We start from the raw sequence: 20183 nt of genomic DNA, 5'->3' as shown, positions 1-20183 counted from the left end.
TCCTCACAGTGCCTCACCTCCTCGCGCACTCCCCCGACCTCCTCACTCACACCTCTTCTGATCTCCTCTCCCATCACTTGCATCTCCTGCCCAGATGCCACCCTCATCTGCTCCATTTCCTCCCTGTGAGCATCCAATTTAGTTTCTACCCCCATTCTGACCCACTCTATCTGCTGCCCCATTTGTTTAACTTCCCTTTCCGCTTGGTCCCTCATGTCCCTCAATTTGCCTTCCATACTGTTTTCTAACCCCTCTAACCCCTTTTTCATCCCTTCCATTTGATTCTCTTGAGTGGCCATTCTGTTTTCTACCCCCGTTAACCCCTCCTGTATTTCCCCTAATCTATTGTCTAATCCCTCAAATTTGTTGTCTAGTCCCTCAAATTTGTTTCCTAATCCCTCTATTCTACTCCCTAACCCTCCGATCTGGGCCCCCATGTCCTCCCTCAATTTCTCGCTATTGGACCCCATCCTTTGTTCTAACCGTTGGCTATTGGCCCCCATGTCCTCCCTCAATTTCTCGCTATTGGACCCCATCCTTTGTTCTAACGGTTGGCTATTGGCCCCCATGTCCTCCCTCAATTTCTCGCTATTCTGGGCCATAAGGGCCTTCATTTGTATAAAAAAAAAGGTTCAAATCCACCAGCGGTGCTGCTACGGTCGCGGGCGCGGTCGCCGTAGCCATCTGCGAGGTGCCATTTTGCGCGCCCGTAACCTCGTGCGCGAGGACGCCATTTTGCGAACCTGCCACCCTCACTGCTTCGCTCTCCTCATGTCCCTCAATTTGGTCCTGGATCGACCCTGCCTCACTCTCCTCTATCGGAACCCAGCCGTCTTGATCTCCCATAGCGCGACTTTCAAAATTCGGGTTTTTTTGTAAAACAAAATCAAATTTCGGTGACTTGTAATTTTGAGCGCGTTAAGCGCGCTTCGGGTCCGTATCTCACTCCCAGACACCAATTGTTGCGGTAATAACACAATTGGTGTCCAAAATTTGGGCTAAATAAATTTAGTCCCAGGTTCGAATCCCAACTCCTGACTACCAATTGTTGCGGACGCGGTTAAAGATGTTATTTACCGAGCGGTTGGTATTACCGCGACCGAACAGTTCCCCCGATTCTTCCCCAACTCACCCGATTCACCCAGACGTTGGCCAAATCGCGCTATGCCAAATCAATGATAGAAAGGACACGACGACTGGGAAAGAGGAAACGACGCAAGGGGTACAGTTCTCAAGACCTCCGGAGGAGGGTATAATTACAGTGGTGGAGAAAAGGGGTAGATTACAAGGCAGTGAGGTAAAGACACAGAAGAGATGGGCACTTAATTACCGTCTTATCTTATCCCAGACAGACCACAGACAAACGGAACAAGGCAGACTTACACAGGGATTGATGGCAGGAAGGGACAGGTAGGTCGATAGCACAAGGTGCACCTTGGCTCGGGGACAGGATAAAGCACGGTCCAGAAGATGCGGGGAGGTGTCACAGCGCTCCGAGGGGACGTCTTTCTTTCTCCAAGCTCAGCGTGCATCTGACGTCACCCCCCTCTCACCGCGCATGCTCAGCGAGGAGTGACACGCCCTCGACTGGTTGGTTCCGCCCCACTGGGGCCGGTCCGCCGCTTCCATTGGGTGCGGGGGTTACCGGGCTCCGCCCTTGACGAGGAGCCGACAGGGAGCCCCTATTTGGTAACCCCGTCGAGCACATGTTTGATGGCGGCTCGTTGGGAAGGCCTGGTGCCCTCCCAACACCCCCTACCAACCAAGCCGGAGTGAGGACGCGCACTTCCTGCGCTCGTTGTTGTTGTTGTTGTTGTTGTTGTACTGTGAGAAAGAGCTGCGGGGAGGTATTGGGAGGTCCTAAACTTCCTAACGGTGCCATACAATCACATTCTGGTGCAACGAAGGGTCAGAATTAATGGAAACGAGTCCTTAACTGACATAGACTAAGAATAACTAGCAAGATGTCCTATAGTTGTCTTACATGAGATGCGGTGAACCTGGGCACGACATTTAATGGGGGAAATAGGGGGAGGTCGGGTCTACAGAGTGTTGTTTACAGAAAATGGGACTAGGGAATGGGGGATTGGGGATAGTTGGGAAGTATTGAGGAAATAGGGGAATATTTACAAGCGGATATGGATGGATGCAAATCCCATATCCGCAACAATATATATAGATGTGTGTATATGTGTATATATATATATATATATATATATATATATATATATATATATATATATATATATATATATATATACACACACAATTCTATCCATGGTAGAGTTTCTGCTCTGACGTGCACTGTCAAATGTGGGATCTTTGATAGAAAAGTGTGTTTCTTTCTGAAGCATGTCACAGGTGGACTCCAATTAAGTTGTAGAGACAGCTCAAGGCTACTAACGACTAACAACAGGGTTGGTGGCAGGAAGGGCATCCGGCCATAAAACATTGCTTCAAAAAGGGCACCACAGTGCCCGGAAAAGGCGAACCCCTGCTCTGCGGGGAAAAATGGCCTCTAAAGGTTCAGACAGCTCAAGGATGATAAAAGGACATTGGATGAACCTGAACTTAATTTGGAGTGTCATAGCAAAGGGGTTGAATACCTATTGATTCAAGACATTTCAGCTTTTCATTTTTAATTAATTTGTCGAAATATCTATAAAAACAAAATCCACTTTGACATTATGGGGTATTATGTGAAGATCAGTGACAAAAAAAATCTCAATTTAACTCATTTTAAATTCAGGCAGTTACACAGCAAAATGTGAGAAAGTCAAGCAGTGTGAATACTTTCTGAAGGCACTGTAGCTCAACATGAGAACCACAAGTAACAAATATAGCAAATGTATCTTCAGTCATTTATGCTGGTGGATAAACCTCAGTAATCCAAATAAAAAGTAATAAGATTCATTTAAAGCATATGCACAGTTCTCTGATTAGGACCTGAGAAGCTCTTGATATGCATGTCTTGATTGCAGTCTGTCACTGCCATGGACACTCCAGCCGCTGCAGCATCATCGAGCCCATGAACACAGTGACTTGTGTAAGCTGCAAACACAACACATGGGGCTTGCACTGTGAGTTTTGCCGCCAGGGTTTCTTCCGCAACTTGTCACTGCCGTTGCACCACCAAAACGTTTGTGTGGGTGAGTTGAGGCAAGCTTGAAATATTTTTAATAACTCAGCAAGGAGCCTGTATTTGCTGTTCATAATGTAATTATTCCTTCTTACTTTGATTCATCAACATGCTTTTCTTCTCGTTATTTTGCTTGTTGCTAATTTATTCCGTTATTCTATAAGAGCAAAAGTACTCATCCCCAGTGATGGGAAATGTGAATGGGCATTTCAGGTCCCATCACGGCCAACACCCTTCCTTCACACTGACTTTCAAGGCTTTTTCTAGACCTGATCATGAGATTGAAAGACTTGTCCTGACTGTCTGTTTTGCCTCCGTGCTGTATCTAATGCTTGATCAAGTTATCAGGTTTCTGGATTTTCAAACGTTTCGAGTGATGATGATTTTCAAACGTTTTCAGTGGACTGGTTTCATTGCCGGTAGCTGAGGGGGTGTTTAGCATTGGGATTCTCTTGTGTGTACTATGTGTAAATGTCATTACAGCTGTGGAGGGACTCTGGGCAGAGTTTGAAACAGTAAAAGGGCTTACCCATGGTTGCAGTTATGCAGCTGTCTTTGGCGAGAAGTGTATGGCAAGAGTAGATTTATTTATTTAATCCTAGCCATCTGGGGTAATTGATTAGGTGAGAGCCGATTGATTATGTCCTCTATTTACATGTTCATTCACATTTGAGAGAAGTGAGTGGATCTTTCTTTTTTCATATATATATATATATATATATATATATATATATATATATATATATATATATATATATATATACATACATATATATACATACATACATATATATATATATATATATATATATATATAAATTATATATATATATATATATATATATATATATATATATATATATATATATATATATATATACATTTATTTATTTTTCAAGAAAGAAAGGCGCTTCCAACCATAAAGTAAAAATTAGATCTACTCTGCAAATTTGTACGAATAAGCAAGAGCAGACCCGGTCTCGAAGGACTTTTCACCTGTGCCTCAGGCCAATCGCCAATAGGGTCTAACCCTAACCCAAACAGCTTTTTTCATCAATACCTTTGATTATATGCACAATCTTACTATAATTCACCAAATGTCCGTCCGTCCGTTCGAAGGTACCGCAAAAACGGCTCAACCAATCACAACGATATTTTGGGTGGGTATTCCTGGGACCCCTGGGAGTAAAATAGGCCATATTGTTTTTCCAAGTTTTCCAATTTTCCAGTTTTTCCAAACACGATGGAATAATATTTACCGATATGAACAGTGATGTGGCTTTTGTTGAAATTCTACAAATACTGTTTATTCTACGTACCAGGAGAGAGTAGATTGACTCCTGACGAACTCTTCCTATATAAACGTGCGGCTCCGAATTAACATGGCAGTGTGTGCAAAGCGACTGAGAAACAGGTGTAGCGGCCGCTTCCGTGTTACAGATTCGGCGCGCACTCTTCACACATAAACGTGCGACTGAGAAAGACGTGTATTGGCCGCTTCTGTTTTGCAGATTCGTCGCACGCTCTTCCGCATCTCAATGGTTCTGTTGTCATTGTCATCGTTCATCGCAAAATGCAACTGAATGCAAGTTAAGAATACAAGTACACGAAAAAAAAACGAAATACAGTTTACCTGAAGAGATATGTTTTTAACACGCACGAAAGCAATATGACGCCATTGACCGCCATGAAAATCCGCGAATTATATTACGGTATTAAAACTGAGCCGCTCTTTACATACTTAGGGCCAAATAAAAAAACACCAGTTGATTGTCCGGATTAAAAAAAAAAAGGAGGATGAGGCCCTTTTAATTCAATCTTTTTTCAAAATGGGCGCCACATACTGTTTAGATTTTGATGATTTGCGTGTGATATGATTTAACGGATGTTCACAAATCGTTTAAAATAAAAAAGCCTTCAATTTCTGATATTTTGCCTTTTCATTTGGGCCTCCCAATTGAAGCCACGCCCATCGGGCGGGTACCGTTGCTAGTAATATTAATTTAAAATGTCTTTCCTAAGTTTTCCTTTCCTAATATTGTTATTGGGAAATTCTTTCCCTTCCTAAAAAGAATAAATGACTTTCCTAAGAATACCCAAATTAAATAAGTACTAGGGCATGCCCGTACTATATCTATATCTAAAATTATATCCCCCCCCTCTATTTACATGAAATGGTTTGGTCCAAAGCGAACGGCTTGCGAGTACGGTGACAATCCCCCCCCCCCCCTCTATTTACATGAAATGGTTTGGTCCATTCGCAAAGCCAAAGCGAACGGCAGTTACGAATCGCAGTTACGATGAATCGCAAAGTAGTTTTAATTAGTTTTAAAACATAGTTTAACGGCAACATAGTTTGCCGACGGGAAATAAATGAATACGCTCTCAAATGTGCCATCCGAGGCAGAGTCTGTTCGCCACGTTTGGCACACGTGATAGCTCGCTGCTCTCTGATTGGTTGAATCGTTTTTTGGACATAGCTCGGTAACTACTTCTGCGATTTATTTAAAACCTTGAAAAGGCACATCCTCGGGTCCCCAGCAATATACCTGGCAAGTTTCAAGTATATCGGACCGGTAGTTGTCGAGAAACAGCGGTCACAGACATACAAACATACAAACATACAAACAAACATACACACAGAGATTAGTGGAATTATAGATAGATGAACGCTACATACAGCGATGCAGATATACACGACTCTCGACGTAGCAGCTCAGCTTAATCACACCATTCGCACATTAAACCCCAGCGGGTTAAAAATGTTGAGGTCGATGGTGAGCCCTGATGAAAAGATCAAAGTCAAGAGAGTGCACACAAATGGTGAAGTCGACACAGGCAGTCACATTTTATAAGTCCTCAGAAGGTGAATCTCAGGATCACGAAAGCATGGAGAAGAACCCGAGTCAGCCATTGAAGCTGCACCACAGAGAATGAAGACGGGAATTCCAAGCTGAAAAGGATTTTGTGGTTGAAGGACAAATATTATTTGAGGGCAGGGGAGTGATCCTGGGGAGGAAGGGGGTGAGGAGTGGGAGGGGTTTATATCCCCCTCCAATATTTATGGTTGGGGGGTGGGGGACGCTAATAGCAACAATCCCCCACTCCCCCAATATGTACCAAGTACCGAGTAGAAATGCTAAGCTAAGCTTCGCATAAGTAAGAAGAAGAAGAAGAAGAAGAAGAAGACGAAGAGGAAGAAGAATCTGAGTGCAAAGTGGACATGGACGACCCAACAATTTTTTTTTCCCAACATCGATTTTCCCAATTAAAAGGAGAAAACCACAAAAAAAAATGTTTCCCAAATTACCACAAAGGAAATAAATAGGTGATATACACAGTGTGAAACTTGACTTGTTTAGTGTTTTCAGTTGGAAATTGAGTTGCTATTCAGGCCTGCGTCTATTCAAGTGGCATCGTTTGAATCACAGAAGACGGGTCAGTCGCATTGTGCTAGAATTGATCGATTAGATCAAAGTTCTCGACCAGCTGTTTACATACTTGTATGACAACATTATCAACATGGATATCGGAGACTTTTCACCAAATCAGTGTCTGAAGCGAGTACCGTAAGTTTTTCTGTTCAATTCACAAGTTTTTTTTTTTTTGTCATGTATCTTACATGGCAGCTGAATTATTAAAGAGCAGCACCTGTTTAAATGTAAAAATGCTCCATCAGAATTTCTGCCCCCAAACTGTTTTCGGCGCTCGGGGAGCACTTACTGCCATGTCACCTGATATGAGGCGTCTTTTCTATCAGGTGGATAAACTTTACCGGCTACTGCTTGTTTGCCCTGTTACTTCCTGCCATGCAGAGTGCTCATCCAGTTCTCTCCATCGGCTGAAAACCTAACTCCGAAACAGCATTGGACAACTGCGGTGAAATTCACTTTCTTGATTTGGGCTTCAAAAGACAGAAATGGATTGAATGTAACACATAGATTAGTGACCAAGGAGGAAAGTGGTATAACTAGCCCGTTAATTATACTCTGGTTTTTGGCAAAAATTTTAGTCTGATGAAGAGTGCCAATAAGTATAGCCTCAGTCTTGCTGCCATTGAGTTGCAGAAAGTTAGCATCCATCCATGCCCTTACCTCGTCTGAACAATTGTTTACCCGAGAAATTACAAGATGGGCATGGGGTAAGGTTTGCAATAAGACCTGAGTATCATCAGCATAATAATGGAAACATGCTTCCTGAATATGGGACCAAGGGGGAGCAAGTAAATTAAAAATAAAAATGGGTCCCAAAACTGACCCTTGTGGAACACCAAATGTAACAGGACAGATCTAGATTTACCCAGTATGGCATTCATTTCTGAGGGAAAGGTAGGAAGAAAACCAATGTAAAGCTTTACCAGAAAGACCTACAAGGTCCTCAAGGCGCCACCGTAGGATTTTATGATCCACGGTGTCAAAAGCCACACTCAGATCGAGCAAAATGATTAGGCTATGGGACACAGAGAAGGAACCATGAGAAGGACATTGATCACCTTAATGAGGGCAGTTTCTCTACTGTGTGCACGGCTAAAACCAGACTAAAATGCCTCATAGAGCTGGTTGAAATCCAGATGAGACTGCAACTGAGAGCCCACCACCTTTTCTAAAAAATTTGACAAAAAGGGTAGATTAGAGATGGGTCTGATACTTAAATAATCGTTGAGAGAGAGGAAGACAAATGATGAATTGCGAAAGATGATGGGAATGAAGCCTGTGATTGATGCTGTGAAGAGGAACAGGTTGAGATGGTTTGGTCATGTGTTGAGGAAGGATGAAAGTGACTGGTTGAGAAGAGTTACGGAAATGAATGTAGAAGGAAGTAGAGGACGGGGAAGACCGAGAAAGACTTGGCTAAAGATGGTCGAAGAAGAAATGCGGGCAAGGGGGTTAACAAGGAGAGATGCAGAAAATAGGGCAAAATGGAGAAGATTGTCATGGGGACCGCAAGGCTAACCCCCGCTCTAGCAGGGAAAATGGCCTTAAAATGCCTGTTGTTGTTGTTGTAGAGATGGGTCTGTAATTGGAGAGGACCTCATGGTCAAGATTATATTTTTTAAGAAGGGGAGCAATTGCTGCAATTTTAAGGGAGGATGGCACTACACCAGGCCTCTGTGATTTATTGACTATATTGGTGACAATAGGGGAAATGGTAGATAAACATGACTTCAGAAGAGATGTTGGAATAGGGTGAACTACTACAAGATTTTATCTTTATGACCATGGCAGATAATGCAGTGGGAGTAACCCCAACAAAAATGTTTAGGGATGGGCCAGTGTAAATGGCTGGGACAGTTAGGGGGTTAAACTACTATTAGTGGACCTAGTTTGCTGTCTCATTCTGGCAATTTTTGTTCTATAATAAAATTAAAATAAACGCTTACAATCCCCAGTAGTGGGTACAAACAGGGAGGAAATCAGAGGGTATCAGAAGACGGTTTATGGTAGAGAAATATGCCTAGGATTATTATAGCCACTATCTATCAGGGTGGCGTAAAAGTTGAATCTGGCTACCTTTAAGGCAGAAGAGTAAGTTAACTGATGTTCTTTAAAAGACTGCAGGTGTACGGTGATGCCTGACTTTCTCCACCTGTGCTCAAGCTTATGCCCCAGGGACTTCATTTCACGAAGATGATCAATAAACCACGGGAATGAGCGGTGGAATGTTGCCTGGCGGGACTTTTTAGGAGCAAAGTTTTCTCGGTTATCACGAAGAGTATGGTTGTGCAAGTCCACCATCTCCTCAAGGGCTATCTTGTTACATGCCATTGAGAAAATGGAGCAAATATAATCTGAAAACAAACCTAGGTCAATGAATGTCAGGTGGAGGCTAGGTGAGCGACCTAGGGGAGCCATTTAACCACCTCATCCTGCTCCCCTCTCCTCTGGCTCCTCCTGCCCTCCTTCCTCGCTCCTCCTCCCCTCTTCTCTCTCTAATTTGATTAATACATATATATTTATATATGTTCCAAAACATAGCCCTTCTGACCCAAAAAATTGTGTCCCATCACAGCACAGATCGCGTCTCATAATTTCCGGAGCTGTGCGATCTGTGAGCGACAAAGGCTGTCTGCCCCACAAGGACATTGTCTTTGCCTCACTGCCCATTAACCAGATGGGGTTCCAGTTGGATGTAATAATAATCCAAAAGAAAGCCCTCCCAACCCGTCAAATGCAACACGGCATTAAACGGTGTGTGTGCATGCATGGGCACCGCTTCACCTCCAGCCCTGCTGGCCGAAGATTTAAATATTTGAAATATTCGGTCAATAAACAGACTTGAGTATGCCCTGCTCAATACATCTGGGCCAGAAACGAAGTGGTGCGCATGCGCACTTGCGGGTAGGGTAGCGACTATAAAAGGGTGTGGTGCAAACCGAGAGGGATGGAGATGCAAGGAGACCTTGCTTGGAAGCCTAGTGGGTGTTTTTTCCAAGACATGTCACATCTATCTGGCTGAAGTCACCCAACATGCCCCCACCACAAGCCATGCCACTTCCCTCTCATGCCAGCTTCTGCTTGTGGTACACACTGTGGCCATATTTCCACTTGGTTGGAATTTGGAATTTATTGGTCTCCACTTGGCCAAGATGTGGAAATGTTTTTTGTTTCTTTTTAATTGATGGAATCAAATAAAACTTGCACATGCACAACTTCAGGATGCCCTCATTAATCCCTGAAAGTGTCAGATTCTTATGTGAAATCCTGTGAAATGAGTAGATCATACATACATCTATACATGCATGCATACACACATAAACTTGCTCCATTATACAGACTTGGCATTTAATATGGAATTTTTTTTCTTTTTCTTGACTTGGGTTTACTTTCTTAACTCAGTATATCTATCTGGTGAGTTTCTTTTACACTTTGGTGATTTATTTGTTAAAAGAACCATGTCACTGATTGTCTGTCGCAGCAAGAAGTCAACAACAGGATTATATCACAGGTGGCGTGGCAAAATGTACGGACAGGTGCATTTGATGATTGGCTTCACAGTCGGGTATACAAGGGTTGTTGCGTTCTGTATTAGTGGAAAACAACTGCTGCACGTCTCCAAAAGTTATTGCCGCTTCCTCTGGAGATGGTCCGTCAACTCGACAATGCTGTTTGTCATGGAGTGGTGGCTTTACGAAATTACGGCATGAAACAGCGTGCTGTTGCTCGGCAGTATGGCATCACTCAAGGTCAGGTGTCAAAGATCCTGAAACGAAATGCTCAAAGGGGTGTCCCTACTCCAATACCGAGGCCAGGACGTCCCCGCAGAACCACAAGGAGGGATGATCACCAGCTGCACCGGTTAGTCCGCAATGGCCGTACCAAGTCAGCTAAGCGGCTTAGGGCTGAGTGGCAGCAACTGACAAATGTGCCTGTATGTAGAAGGCTAGTCAACCAACGACTGGTTCAAGCAGGCTATCGTGCCAGGCGTCCACTGAGAAAGCCACGCCTGACCAGACAACACCGCCAGCGCCGATTGCAGTGGGCCAGAGAGCACCGTCAATGGCAGCCAGGACACTGGAATCACGTGATCTTCAGTGACAAGTCTATATTTCTGGTCTATCGTCAAGATGGCCGCGTCCGAGTGCGCAGACAAGTGCATGAAGTCTACAACAAAGATTGTATAGTGCCAAGAGTCCAAGCTGGAGGTGGTGGGGTGACCGTTTGGACTGCTTTTCATGCAGGGGGCAAAACTGACCTGGTTGTTCTGAATGGAAACCTGAACCAGTTCAAGTACAGGGCCATTCTGGAAGAAACATTGCTTCCATTTGCTCGTGCAGCCTTTCGAGGAAACTTTGTCTTCCAAGATGACAATGCACGGCCTCAGCGTACTCGCATGATCCAACACTTTCTTGCTGACCGTGGTGTAGAGCATATGGAGTGACCTGCCATGTCCCCGGATATGAATCTGATAGAGAACTTGTGGGCAGAATTAACGCGTCAAATCGACCACTTGGACCAGCAGCCGACCTCTGTGCGTGAATTGCAGCAGGCTATTGTCACTGCATGGCAAGCGATTCCTGTCCAAACCTTAGCAAATCTCGTGAACAGCATGCCTCAACGTGTACGTGCTCTCCTGAATGCTCGTGGGGGTTACGCAAAGTACTGAACTGTAATTTTACTGTCCGTAATCCCAGTCGTAATTTAACTTTTGTTTTTGTTAAAAAATTTTTTGGCTAATGTGCAAAATAAAGAGATACTTCTGGAAAACGAACAGAAGTTTAACACAGTACTGTCCATGAATTGAGTTCGATATCAGTTTACATCACTTTCAAGGATCAATTTATTTGTTTCGAAATGTCAAATGTAGTTTTTGCTTCTTTTAAAGGTCACATTAACAAAATCTGGAATAATTTCAACATAATTCCAATGAACTTTTGGTTCTAAGACATCTTGAAAAGTAAGTTCACCCCCACAAAAAAAAAATTCCATATTAAATGCCAAGTCTGTATATAGATTACTCTACTTGTCTCTTCATTTGGACGGTGTATTGGCCAGATCGCTACCTTGATTGATCCTGAATAAAAATAACCTGGCCTACGTACATGAAGCAAACACATGCCTACTGCTAATGTGAATATATAATACATCGTGGTTATGCAGCTCAAATAATTCAAATTGTGAATATGAGTCTTCCAAAGACGTCTTCGGCTTACCAGAAAACCAACATGGTGGATGCATGCTTTTTCTTCCTTACTGTTGTGGGTGAAGTCAAGCCAGCTCTCTAGCCAATGGGTTTGAAGGCTTCATACACATGCAGCTTCTTTACTTTCTTTATATTTTATTATATTGTGAAGATTTAAATTTCTCCATATCATACGCAATTCTCATATGTCCATGTTGCTGGATGCAGCTATTTTTGATAGTTTTGTTCTGTCATTATTTATTTATTTTTATCGGTAATACGTTCTTATACCTGATATACATAGGCAGTAGTGTGCGTTCCTGTGTGTGTTCGTGTGTGCATTTAATATGTTAATCTGGCTGTTCAAAAGGCCATATTGTGTTTTTTCACTGTTCATGACAGTGACTTTGAGCAGTTGCATCAGCTGGCCCATACTGTCTGGATCTGGTACCCAATGGCTGTTATTTGAAGTTCCAGCTGCATGCTGCATTCCAAGTTCTATCTGCATTCCAGCCGAGTCAATGGAGACTTGGAATGACTGAAGGAACTGACACGTGGCTTTAGGAGGGAGCAATCCCGAAACTTCTATCTTGCAGGCATCGAAATTTTGAACCACACATGGACCTATAGTGCATTGAAGTCAAGGGACATGGTTGAAAATATAAATATTGACTTGTATTCAACTATTATGAGTATTTCGTTATTGTAACATTTTTGAAAGCTACATGTATCAAGGGCCTTAGTGTCCAAAAATCAATCGGACGATCAATTAAACCATGTGCCATGTGTGCGTACACTCGTGTGCTGTTGGGAAAGATCTAAGGATGGCTGCGGAGTTGCTAGAGTGGGACATTTTACTGGTATTTTAGAAAGACTGGAATATTTCTAGATGTTATTTGAAACTTTATCTCATACTGGCCAGCCATCTTTTATTAGTTATATGGAAGTCAAGGGAGACTGTGGTCTGGGCTACACAATAAATTTGATCTTGATCTAAACACCTAAAATTATTCTCTGCCTACCCCAATAATTTGGCTTCCTCTTTAATACTTTGTTTCTTCTCATCTAAATGTGTCATTGATTCAATTATTTTATCACAGCTTTCATTTATTCATTATTCAAACCAAGTACGTGTCTCACACTTCCTCTGTGTACCTTTACTAGCCTGCAACTGCAACCCGTTTGGCTCGAGCAGCAACCGTTGCAATCAAATGGGACAGTGTGAGTGCAAGGCAGGATCTGTGGGTCTGCGCTGTGACTGGTGTGACCCAGGATACTTCTGGAATCGTGGGTGCCAGCGTAAGTGACACTATGATGCCAAACTTCAATTCCATTCCTTAAACATGATACTGCATGCATTTTATTACTCATAGCTTAGTTTAGCAGAACGTGTATTGATATTAGCATGTCATACCATTGACATGTGTGGCTGTTCATGCCACCATAGTGTGCTACCCTTTATAGAAAACAAGCCACACTTTTACCAGTTAGTTTAACTCCACTTTTCCCCTCAGAATTGCTTGACTTTTTTGTATGCAACGTATTGTTTCACCAGCAAAAGTGCCCGGCGTTGCCGGGTAACAATGAGTCGCTTCCTGACGGGAATATGAAGAGATGTGGGAGGAGAGGAGGGACGGAGAGGATGGAGGGGAAGGGAAGGGAGGGGAGAGAAGAGAGAGGGAAGGGGGATGGAGGGGAGGGTTAGTATATCACAAAAAAATGTTAGTCAATAAAAAAGGGTACGTAAAAACAAAAAGGGAGCTCTGTGTACTGTAACGCCATGGCTTGCAAAATCAGCCTGAATAGCGTTCATCAAGTGGTGGTTAATCATATTCAAAAAGGGTGTTGTAACACACCCAAACTTCCCCAGCCTTGTGACTAATTAATTAAGAGCCCTCGCAAAGTGGCTTAAGCACTCCAGCAAGTACTCCAACGAAATGGGTGATAAGGAATGGCTGGCTTGGCAAGCGATAGCAAGCTGATTGCTTCTGGTTGAAATGGCCGAGGAATTTTAAAAACAGATCGCAGGTATAGTGGAGTGACACCCTATCCCATGGAAGTATGAAGTAAGTTAAAAATTATTATTAACGCCATGGCTTGCAAAGTTAAATAAAAAAACTAACCCCAGAAGGAGAATGACAGCCTCGCTTAAATAAATGAATATATATATATATACTTAGTTATAAAAATCGCTAGATATGGTACATTTTGTCATATTTAACTCCAGATTTGGACATTTATTTAGTCTACAGCATCCAATCCTCATATCCGAATCCAGATTTTGATGATATGCTTCAATTATGGAATGATAATTATCATTATCATTATAATCGATCGTGTTTCCTGCCGAATCGATCGATTATAATCGATCGTGTTTCTAAGGCAAAGCACGTTTGAATAGGCCGAAACAAAATGGCGGCTTAAGAACCCTTAAGATGGTGGGCCGCCATATTGGTAAGGCTTTTTTATTATGAGCACCTCGTTAATCATCTTCAAAAAGATTGTTATAACACACGCAAACACCCAGTTTTCATCATTGCAATCTGTTGGAGGTCCAGGTGTATGCATGCAAAGTTTGGGGCCGCTAGGTTTCATGGTTTTGGAGTTATGGAGGAGACAGACAGACAGACGGATGGACGGACGGACACTGCTTTTTATTATTATAGATGGAAGAGCATGAAGGAAAATCAATTGATATAATTATTGATTTTCCACTTTTTGTCCTTCAATGTCACCCATCAATGCCAGTTCTAACATACGATTAAGGCAAATATGATATTTTAAGATTCAAATGTTCTTTTCTTTGATATTGAAAACCTTGGCCCATAAAAGAGCAAGGAGATAGAAGGTAAAAGGCAATGCAATGACAGTGATGCATTGGGACAGCATGTAGATCCAACACAGGGTTGAATGAACACTCAAACGGGGAGAGCGAAGGAAACATTGCAACCTGCTAGTTAATGGAGGGAGGTAGTGGAGGGTTAATTAGTCGAGGAAATATCCTAGATAGAGATGGAGGAGGACCTAAGTTGATGGTGTACTACTAACTTGAATCTTTGGTAGGAATAGTTGGATTGAACAGACTAAGGAAGGAGGATCCACTAGTGGGAGAAGAAAACTAACAAAGGAGTGGAATCGAGCTTTGAGCTTGCATTTAGGAGTTTACGAGCGGATAGCTAGAGCCTAGATGAACATGTGTGACCTTGAGGATTTGGGAAGGGATTCGATGTTTGAAAAAATTGCTCATTAATAATATTGCCTTCTTTTTAATGTTTGTTTCCTTTGCAGCAAATGTATGCGATGACAACCTACTCCGTTGTCAAAATGGCGGACGTTGTCGTGGGCAGCGTGCCTGTGTGTGCCCAACACCATACAGTGGTGTACTTTGCCAGGAGTTGAACTGCCAGGATGGGGAATGCAGCCATGCTGTTCTACACCCAGCTGCAGCTTCCATGCACACCTTTCGCTTTCTGCTCTCTTACCTTTTCATAATTACATGCCATTTTTTGGCATAGTAATCAACACAATTATCAGGCAATCCACAGTGTACGTTAAGCAGATTGAACACTTCCTGAGCCTCCAACAGTGTGTTCCTGCCAAAATCACTGCAGCGTCTCATCTTTCATTGTTTGAAAACTGTCAATTTCACTCCACCTCGGCAAACTTTGTTGGTACAACTTCCCATCAGGAACAGACCTTTGATGCTGCTGCAGGTTTCCTTGATAATCCCTGCAAGATAACTGAGGCCTGCTACTGGATTTTCCACGCTACAATAAAGTTGATTCTTTAAGACCGTTTTGAAGAAAAAAAAATTCCAACAATTGTTTCATTTCCTCTAATTTATTGAACCAACTGCCACTGTGGTAATGGTAGTTGGTGATATGATTGTTGACAAAGAATCAAAGTAATAATTTCCCTTGGTCTCTTATAAGTAATGTTCAACTCTTCGACACAAATAATTATGGACAAAATTCTTCCCTTTTTCGATTCCGAAAGTTCTGCTCCTGAAAGGTTTGTTTCATTCTTTGTCCTGATATTTTCTTGTTTTTGATGACCCTCACATTTTTTTGGTCTTCTACATCTGTATGTAGCTTTGCCATGCTGGTTTGTTTGACTTTATTTGTTTTGCAGTGTTAATTATTTGCTCAATGAGTAATGATTTTAAGGTGAATGCAAATTCATCTTTCAGAAAAGCAAAAGTCATCGATATAAATTTGTAACATGCCATGGTGGACTTGTCCTAATACCAAGTGTTAAGAAACCCCAGACATGGCACTTGCATCATCACTATAATAGGCCCTTTGGATTGCTTGTGTGTATAAAGCCTTAAGCATATTCCATGTGATCATTGGTAGTATATGACTAACCTTTGCACTTTACTTTTTTGTTGATAGAACATTTGCAGCTTTCCTATTTACAGAATAGCTTCTGTAGAAATATGAGCCTTTCATAAAGGAAAAAAAAAGCTTGAGATCTGCATATATTAGTAAGCAAATTGTTACCATTGACATTCTATGAATGTCACAATGCACTTTATGACGAATCAATGGAAGAGCACTGATATTGACTGGGGATAAGGGATCCCAGACTGTGTGCTCAAATTTAAACAATAAGGGTCATTCGATATGTAAAGTGAACTTCCTTTTTTCCAAAATGTATGATGATTATCAGTGAAAACCAATCCGATAATATCTCAATATCACACCCTGAAAGCTCAGTGCACTTTGCCATCAGCTGAGGAGGGTATATGTATTTCACCATAAAAACAAGGTAGTTGGTTGTTGACATAGCCACGGCTTGTACCACCTCCATCATAGCTGCGTCATTTCAGAATTTCCGTCTTCTGAGAGCCTCTTTCACTGGTCTGAAAACTGGAATATTGGAAGGTCATGGTCGTGACTGTAAGGTTCAGGTGGCATGAGTTCAAAATTCGACCTCCTGACACATTTGATGGCTTCTCTGGCTGAAGGTGGACAGGCATTGCTATTGCAACAAAAAATACTCAGAAAACGCCATTCTTTCTCCCATATTGCTGGCTCGAGATGGTTATTTAGGAGGATACAGTACGTAGCACGTTTTGCCAAGTACAAGACAATCCTAAAACATGATCACCTGCACCTTGCCAGTACTGGCGTGACTTTTCAACTTTATAGCCTTTACATATTGATGTATGTTTTCAGATTGTTTGCGCTGGTGTTTGCTCTTAGGTTCAAAGTGATGTACCCTGGCTTTGTCGGTTATAATGAGTCGGGTAAGAACGTCTTCATATTTGGTACAAAAGTAAGCAAGTTTACAAAAGTCCAGATAATAATAGACAATAGTAGGGGTGTGCCACAGCTAATGGTCCCTGCATAATTTATACAATGTTTTTCTTCACAAGATCGAGCCTCATGGAAGAGCGAGGCGATGGAAGGTGTGAACTGTCAGTCGGACTACAGTTGGACACGATAAGCAAGGTTTGAATGAACAAGAAAAGGAGATTTTTAGTTATGGTAGAAAAGGGGTTCGGAAAAGAGAACCGCTATGCGTACTTCAGATAGGGCAGATAATTTTGAACTTGGTTTTACTCACATAAGGTTAATAGACTTTTGAACAGAAAATTAATTTTACTTATCGACTCACCCTCGTATGAGCACTGCCCTTTTTGAAGGAGGATAGACAGGAACAGGACCTTTTAAGACGAAGAATAATCTCTCGTACATAGTTTACACAAAGAGTCATGTGACGAAAGTATTGGGGGATGAAATTGTTCATGACTTAGAGGGGATGTTCACCCATGTACATGTACTTATCACTTGGAGCTTGGTTGTAGAGATATCGTACATCTGAAGGTTGAAGCTAATGCAACTTTTAGAGCTATCCATAATGTTCCTTGCTTTTCTTTCACCTTTTCCTTGTCTGCCTGTATTTTTTTTATACATCTCTATCTCCCGCACCCTTTCCCTATATGCACTGCAAAGGACAATGTCCATTAACGAGCAGATCCAATCTCCTGAGACGAGGCAGAGAACTCACTGTAATCTGATGGCACTAAACAATGGCTCACGAACTGTTTTCATCACGCACAATGATCTCCCAAGCTGAATGTGAGAAAAAAGCCTGCAAGATCATGTGTAATGGTCAACACATGCCGGACCGCAGGCGGCGGTCAAGATCATTGCATCTTATTTGATGCTTTAAGCAAGAACGCAGTTAAGATGGTCTCCAAAGCCGATGGTGAATTGTGTTTGAGTAATGCCCTGAGACTGCCGAGCCACCCCTGGTTGGTGGTCTGGTTATTGCGGTTTTGTGTTATTCCACCTGGGGACAATACTAAATTCCTGAGTGGAAGCTGTATTACATTAGACTTAAGCAGGAGTCTTTACTCTTGTACGTGTATTATATACCTATGTGTAGAATGTATACAAACCATGTGCTCATGGCTAATGCTCAAATTTGACTTCCAAAGGCAGTATTTTGTCGTGATAAGGCTTAGAGAAATCTTTATATTATTTTCCAGTGACATAAGCAAGATGGTTGTCCTTTATTTTTTAACTGCCTCGAAGATCACATTTCCATGTGTTCATATAACCATGTCTTGATAGAATACTCGCTGTGAACTTTCAACTGAGTGATGATTCTCCAGGTCGTGCTTATAGCAAGTATTTGCAAGCACGAAGGAAAACACTTGTATGATCTGGAACATGTAATTATTCAATCAAAATGGTCTGTGTTTGTTATTGTGAGCATTCGGCCGCATCTCGACTGCCATGCAGAATCATGATTTGCCAATTAATTAATTGTTTCATTTTCCATGAACATCAGACTTGATGTAAGGCGCGAGAGAGTGTTCTATCAGTCGTGTTTTTCAAAAGGAAGAGGGCATCATCTTCGAGGCCACCCCAATATTATGTTCATGTACAATTGTGGACATTAGAGGAGGGTATTGGGGAACATAGGGGGATGTGGGGCATGTGACTGTGAAGAGGAGGAGTAGAAAGAAATTGAGATGTTTTAATTTTATATCTTGAATAGCAGTCACCCATTGAAAAATCAACGGGCCGAGATGCTTTCAATAAGGTCATTTGAAATTTATAGAAGAAGAAGAGAGGATGGAAGAATGTCTGTATGAAAACCTTAATAGAATAAACCGCTGGACAGAATATGTTGAAAACTGGATGTTATCACAAGATAATAAATCAAACTCCCGGAAGCAGTTAAACACCACTCCCTTGCCGCTCCCTTAGGGAGTGGGTGTTTCTAGTAGATTTTAGTGTTCGATGTAGATTTCAGTCGATGTCGATGTAGATCACAGTGGATCACCGCAACAGAATTCAATCGATCACCAACTGCGATAACGGCGACACGAAAATCGAACTATCGTGCTCCGTAGCGAGTGGGGCCCCCGTCCATCGGGCCAGGTTGCATCGGGTGAAAGGCAGCGGGGAGGGAGTTTATGTTGGTTAACCATGCACTTTTTGCACATTATTATATAGACGAGCAGAGTACCCACACACTGAATGGGTTGAGTTTGCACTTGATGAAAAAGTATCGTCTGGTTTTGTAAGAAGACCATAGATGCGTACAGCATGGTGCGTACAAAAAGGTTCTAGATGTTTGCATGGTGCATACAAAAAAGGTCCTAGATTGTGTAAAGGGTATGTATGTTCCAATAGTGGTTAGTGTCTAAGAGGTCGAAAGGGTCTCATCTCACAAGCATGTAAAAATGCTATAAAGAGGTCCAAGTGGTCTAAAGCTTGAAATGATCAAGGGTCCAAACTATCTAATCTGTTTGAAGGGTGTAATGGGTTTACATGGTGTTAAAGTTCAAAGGGTTTAAAAGGTGAAGGGATTTAAAGTGTCAAAAGGGGTCTTAACGATCTTGGAGTCTTAATATCGTGGGGTATTAAGGGGTATTGATGGTCTTAGGGGGTCTGAAGGGTTTTCGGGGTTTTAAAGGTCTTAATGGTCTTCAGAGTCTAAAAGGTTTTTGGTGTCTCGTGGGTCTTTGGGGTCTTAAGGGCTTTTGGGGTTTTAAGGGTCTTGGGGTTTTAAGGGTCTTGAAAGGTTTTAGGGGTCGTAAAGGTATGTGGGGTCTTATGGAATTTTGGGGTCTAAAGGGTATTTGGGGTCTCAAAGGCTCTTTGTGGTCTTGAGGCTCTTTGGGGTCTTAAGTGTCTTGGGGATTTTAAGAGTCTTTTGGAGGTCTTGAGTGTCTAAAAGGTTCTTTAGAGGTCTTGGGGAGGGGGGGGGGGGTCTTAACGGTCTTGGGGGTCTGAAAAGTTTTTCAAAGGTCTAAGGGGTCTCAGCAGTCTAAAAGGTCGAAAGGAACATTCCACTAGTACGTAATTAATAGACATACGCATAGTCAGGATGCAACTGGCATTCAAAAAGTACATAATTAATAGAAATCTAGTCGCATGGCTTCTGGGATGGATGGCTTGGA

At 42.2% G+C, this 20183-nt stretch overlaps 1 protein-coding gene and 1 long non-coding RNA gene across 2 annotated transcripts in view; one reads left to right on the top strand and one right to left on the bottom strand.

Moving 5' to 3' along the window:
* LOC137432611 (netrin-G1-like) overlaps window positions 1-18457 on the top strand; it is a 232406-nt gene extending 213949 nt beyond the window's left edge. Inside the window, exons 9-11 of the mRNA XM_068124678.2 lie at window positions 2982-3149; window positions 12923-13057; window positions 15047-18457. Coding sequence (XP_067980779.2) covers window positions 2982-3149; window positions 12923-13057; window positions 15047-15273 — 530 coding nt within the window. The 3' untranslated portion in view covers window positions 15274-18457. The remainder of the gene's footprint in view (window positions 1-2981; window positions 3150-12922; window positions 13058-15046) is intronic.
* LOC137432614 (uncharacterized) overlaps window positions 2992-20183 on the bottom strand; it is a 36315-nt gene continuing 19123 nt past the window's right edge. Inside the window, exon 3 of the long non-coding RNA XR_010985531.1 lies at window positions 2992-3051. This is a non-coding gene — a long non-coding RNA (uncharacterized LOC137432614). The remainder of the gene's footprint in view (window positions 3052-20183) is intronic.

Source organism: Myxine glutinosa, chromosome 8, assembly GCF_964187855.1.
Source record: "Myxine glutinosa chromosome 8, kmMyxGlut1.1, whole genome shotgun sequence".
Taxonomy (NCBI): domain Eukaryota; kingdom Metazoa; phylum Chordata; class Myxini; order Myxiniformes; family Myxinidae; genus Myxine; species Myxine glutinosa.
This window is presented reverse-complemented; position numbering and strand designations above follow the sequence as displayed.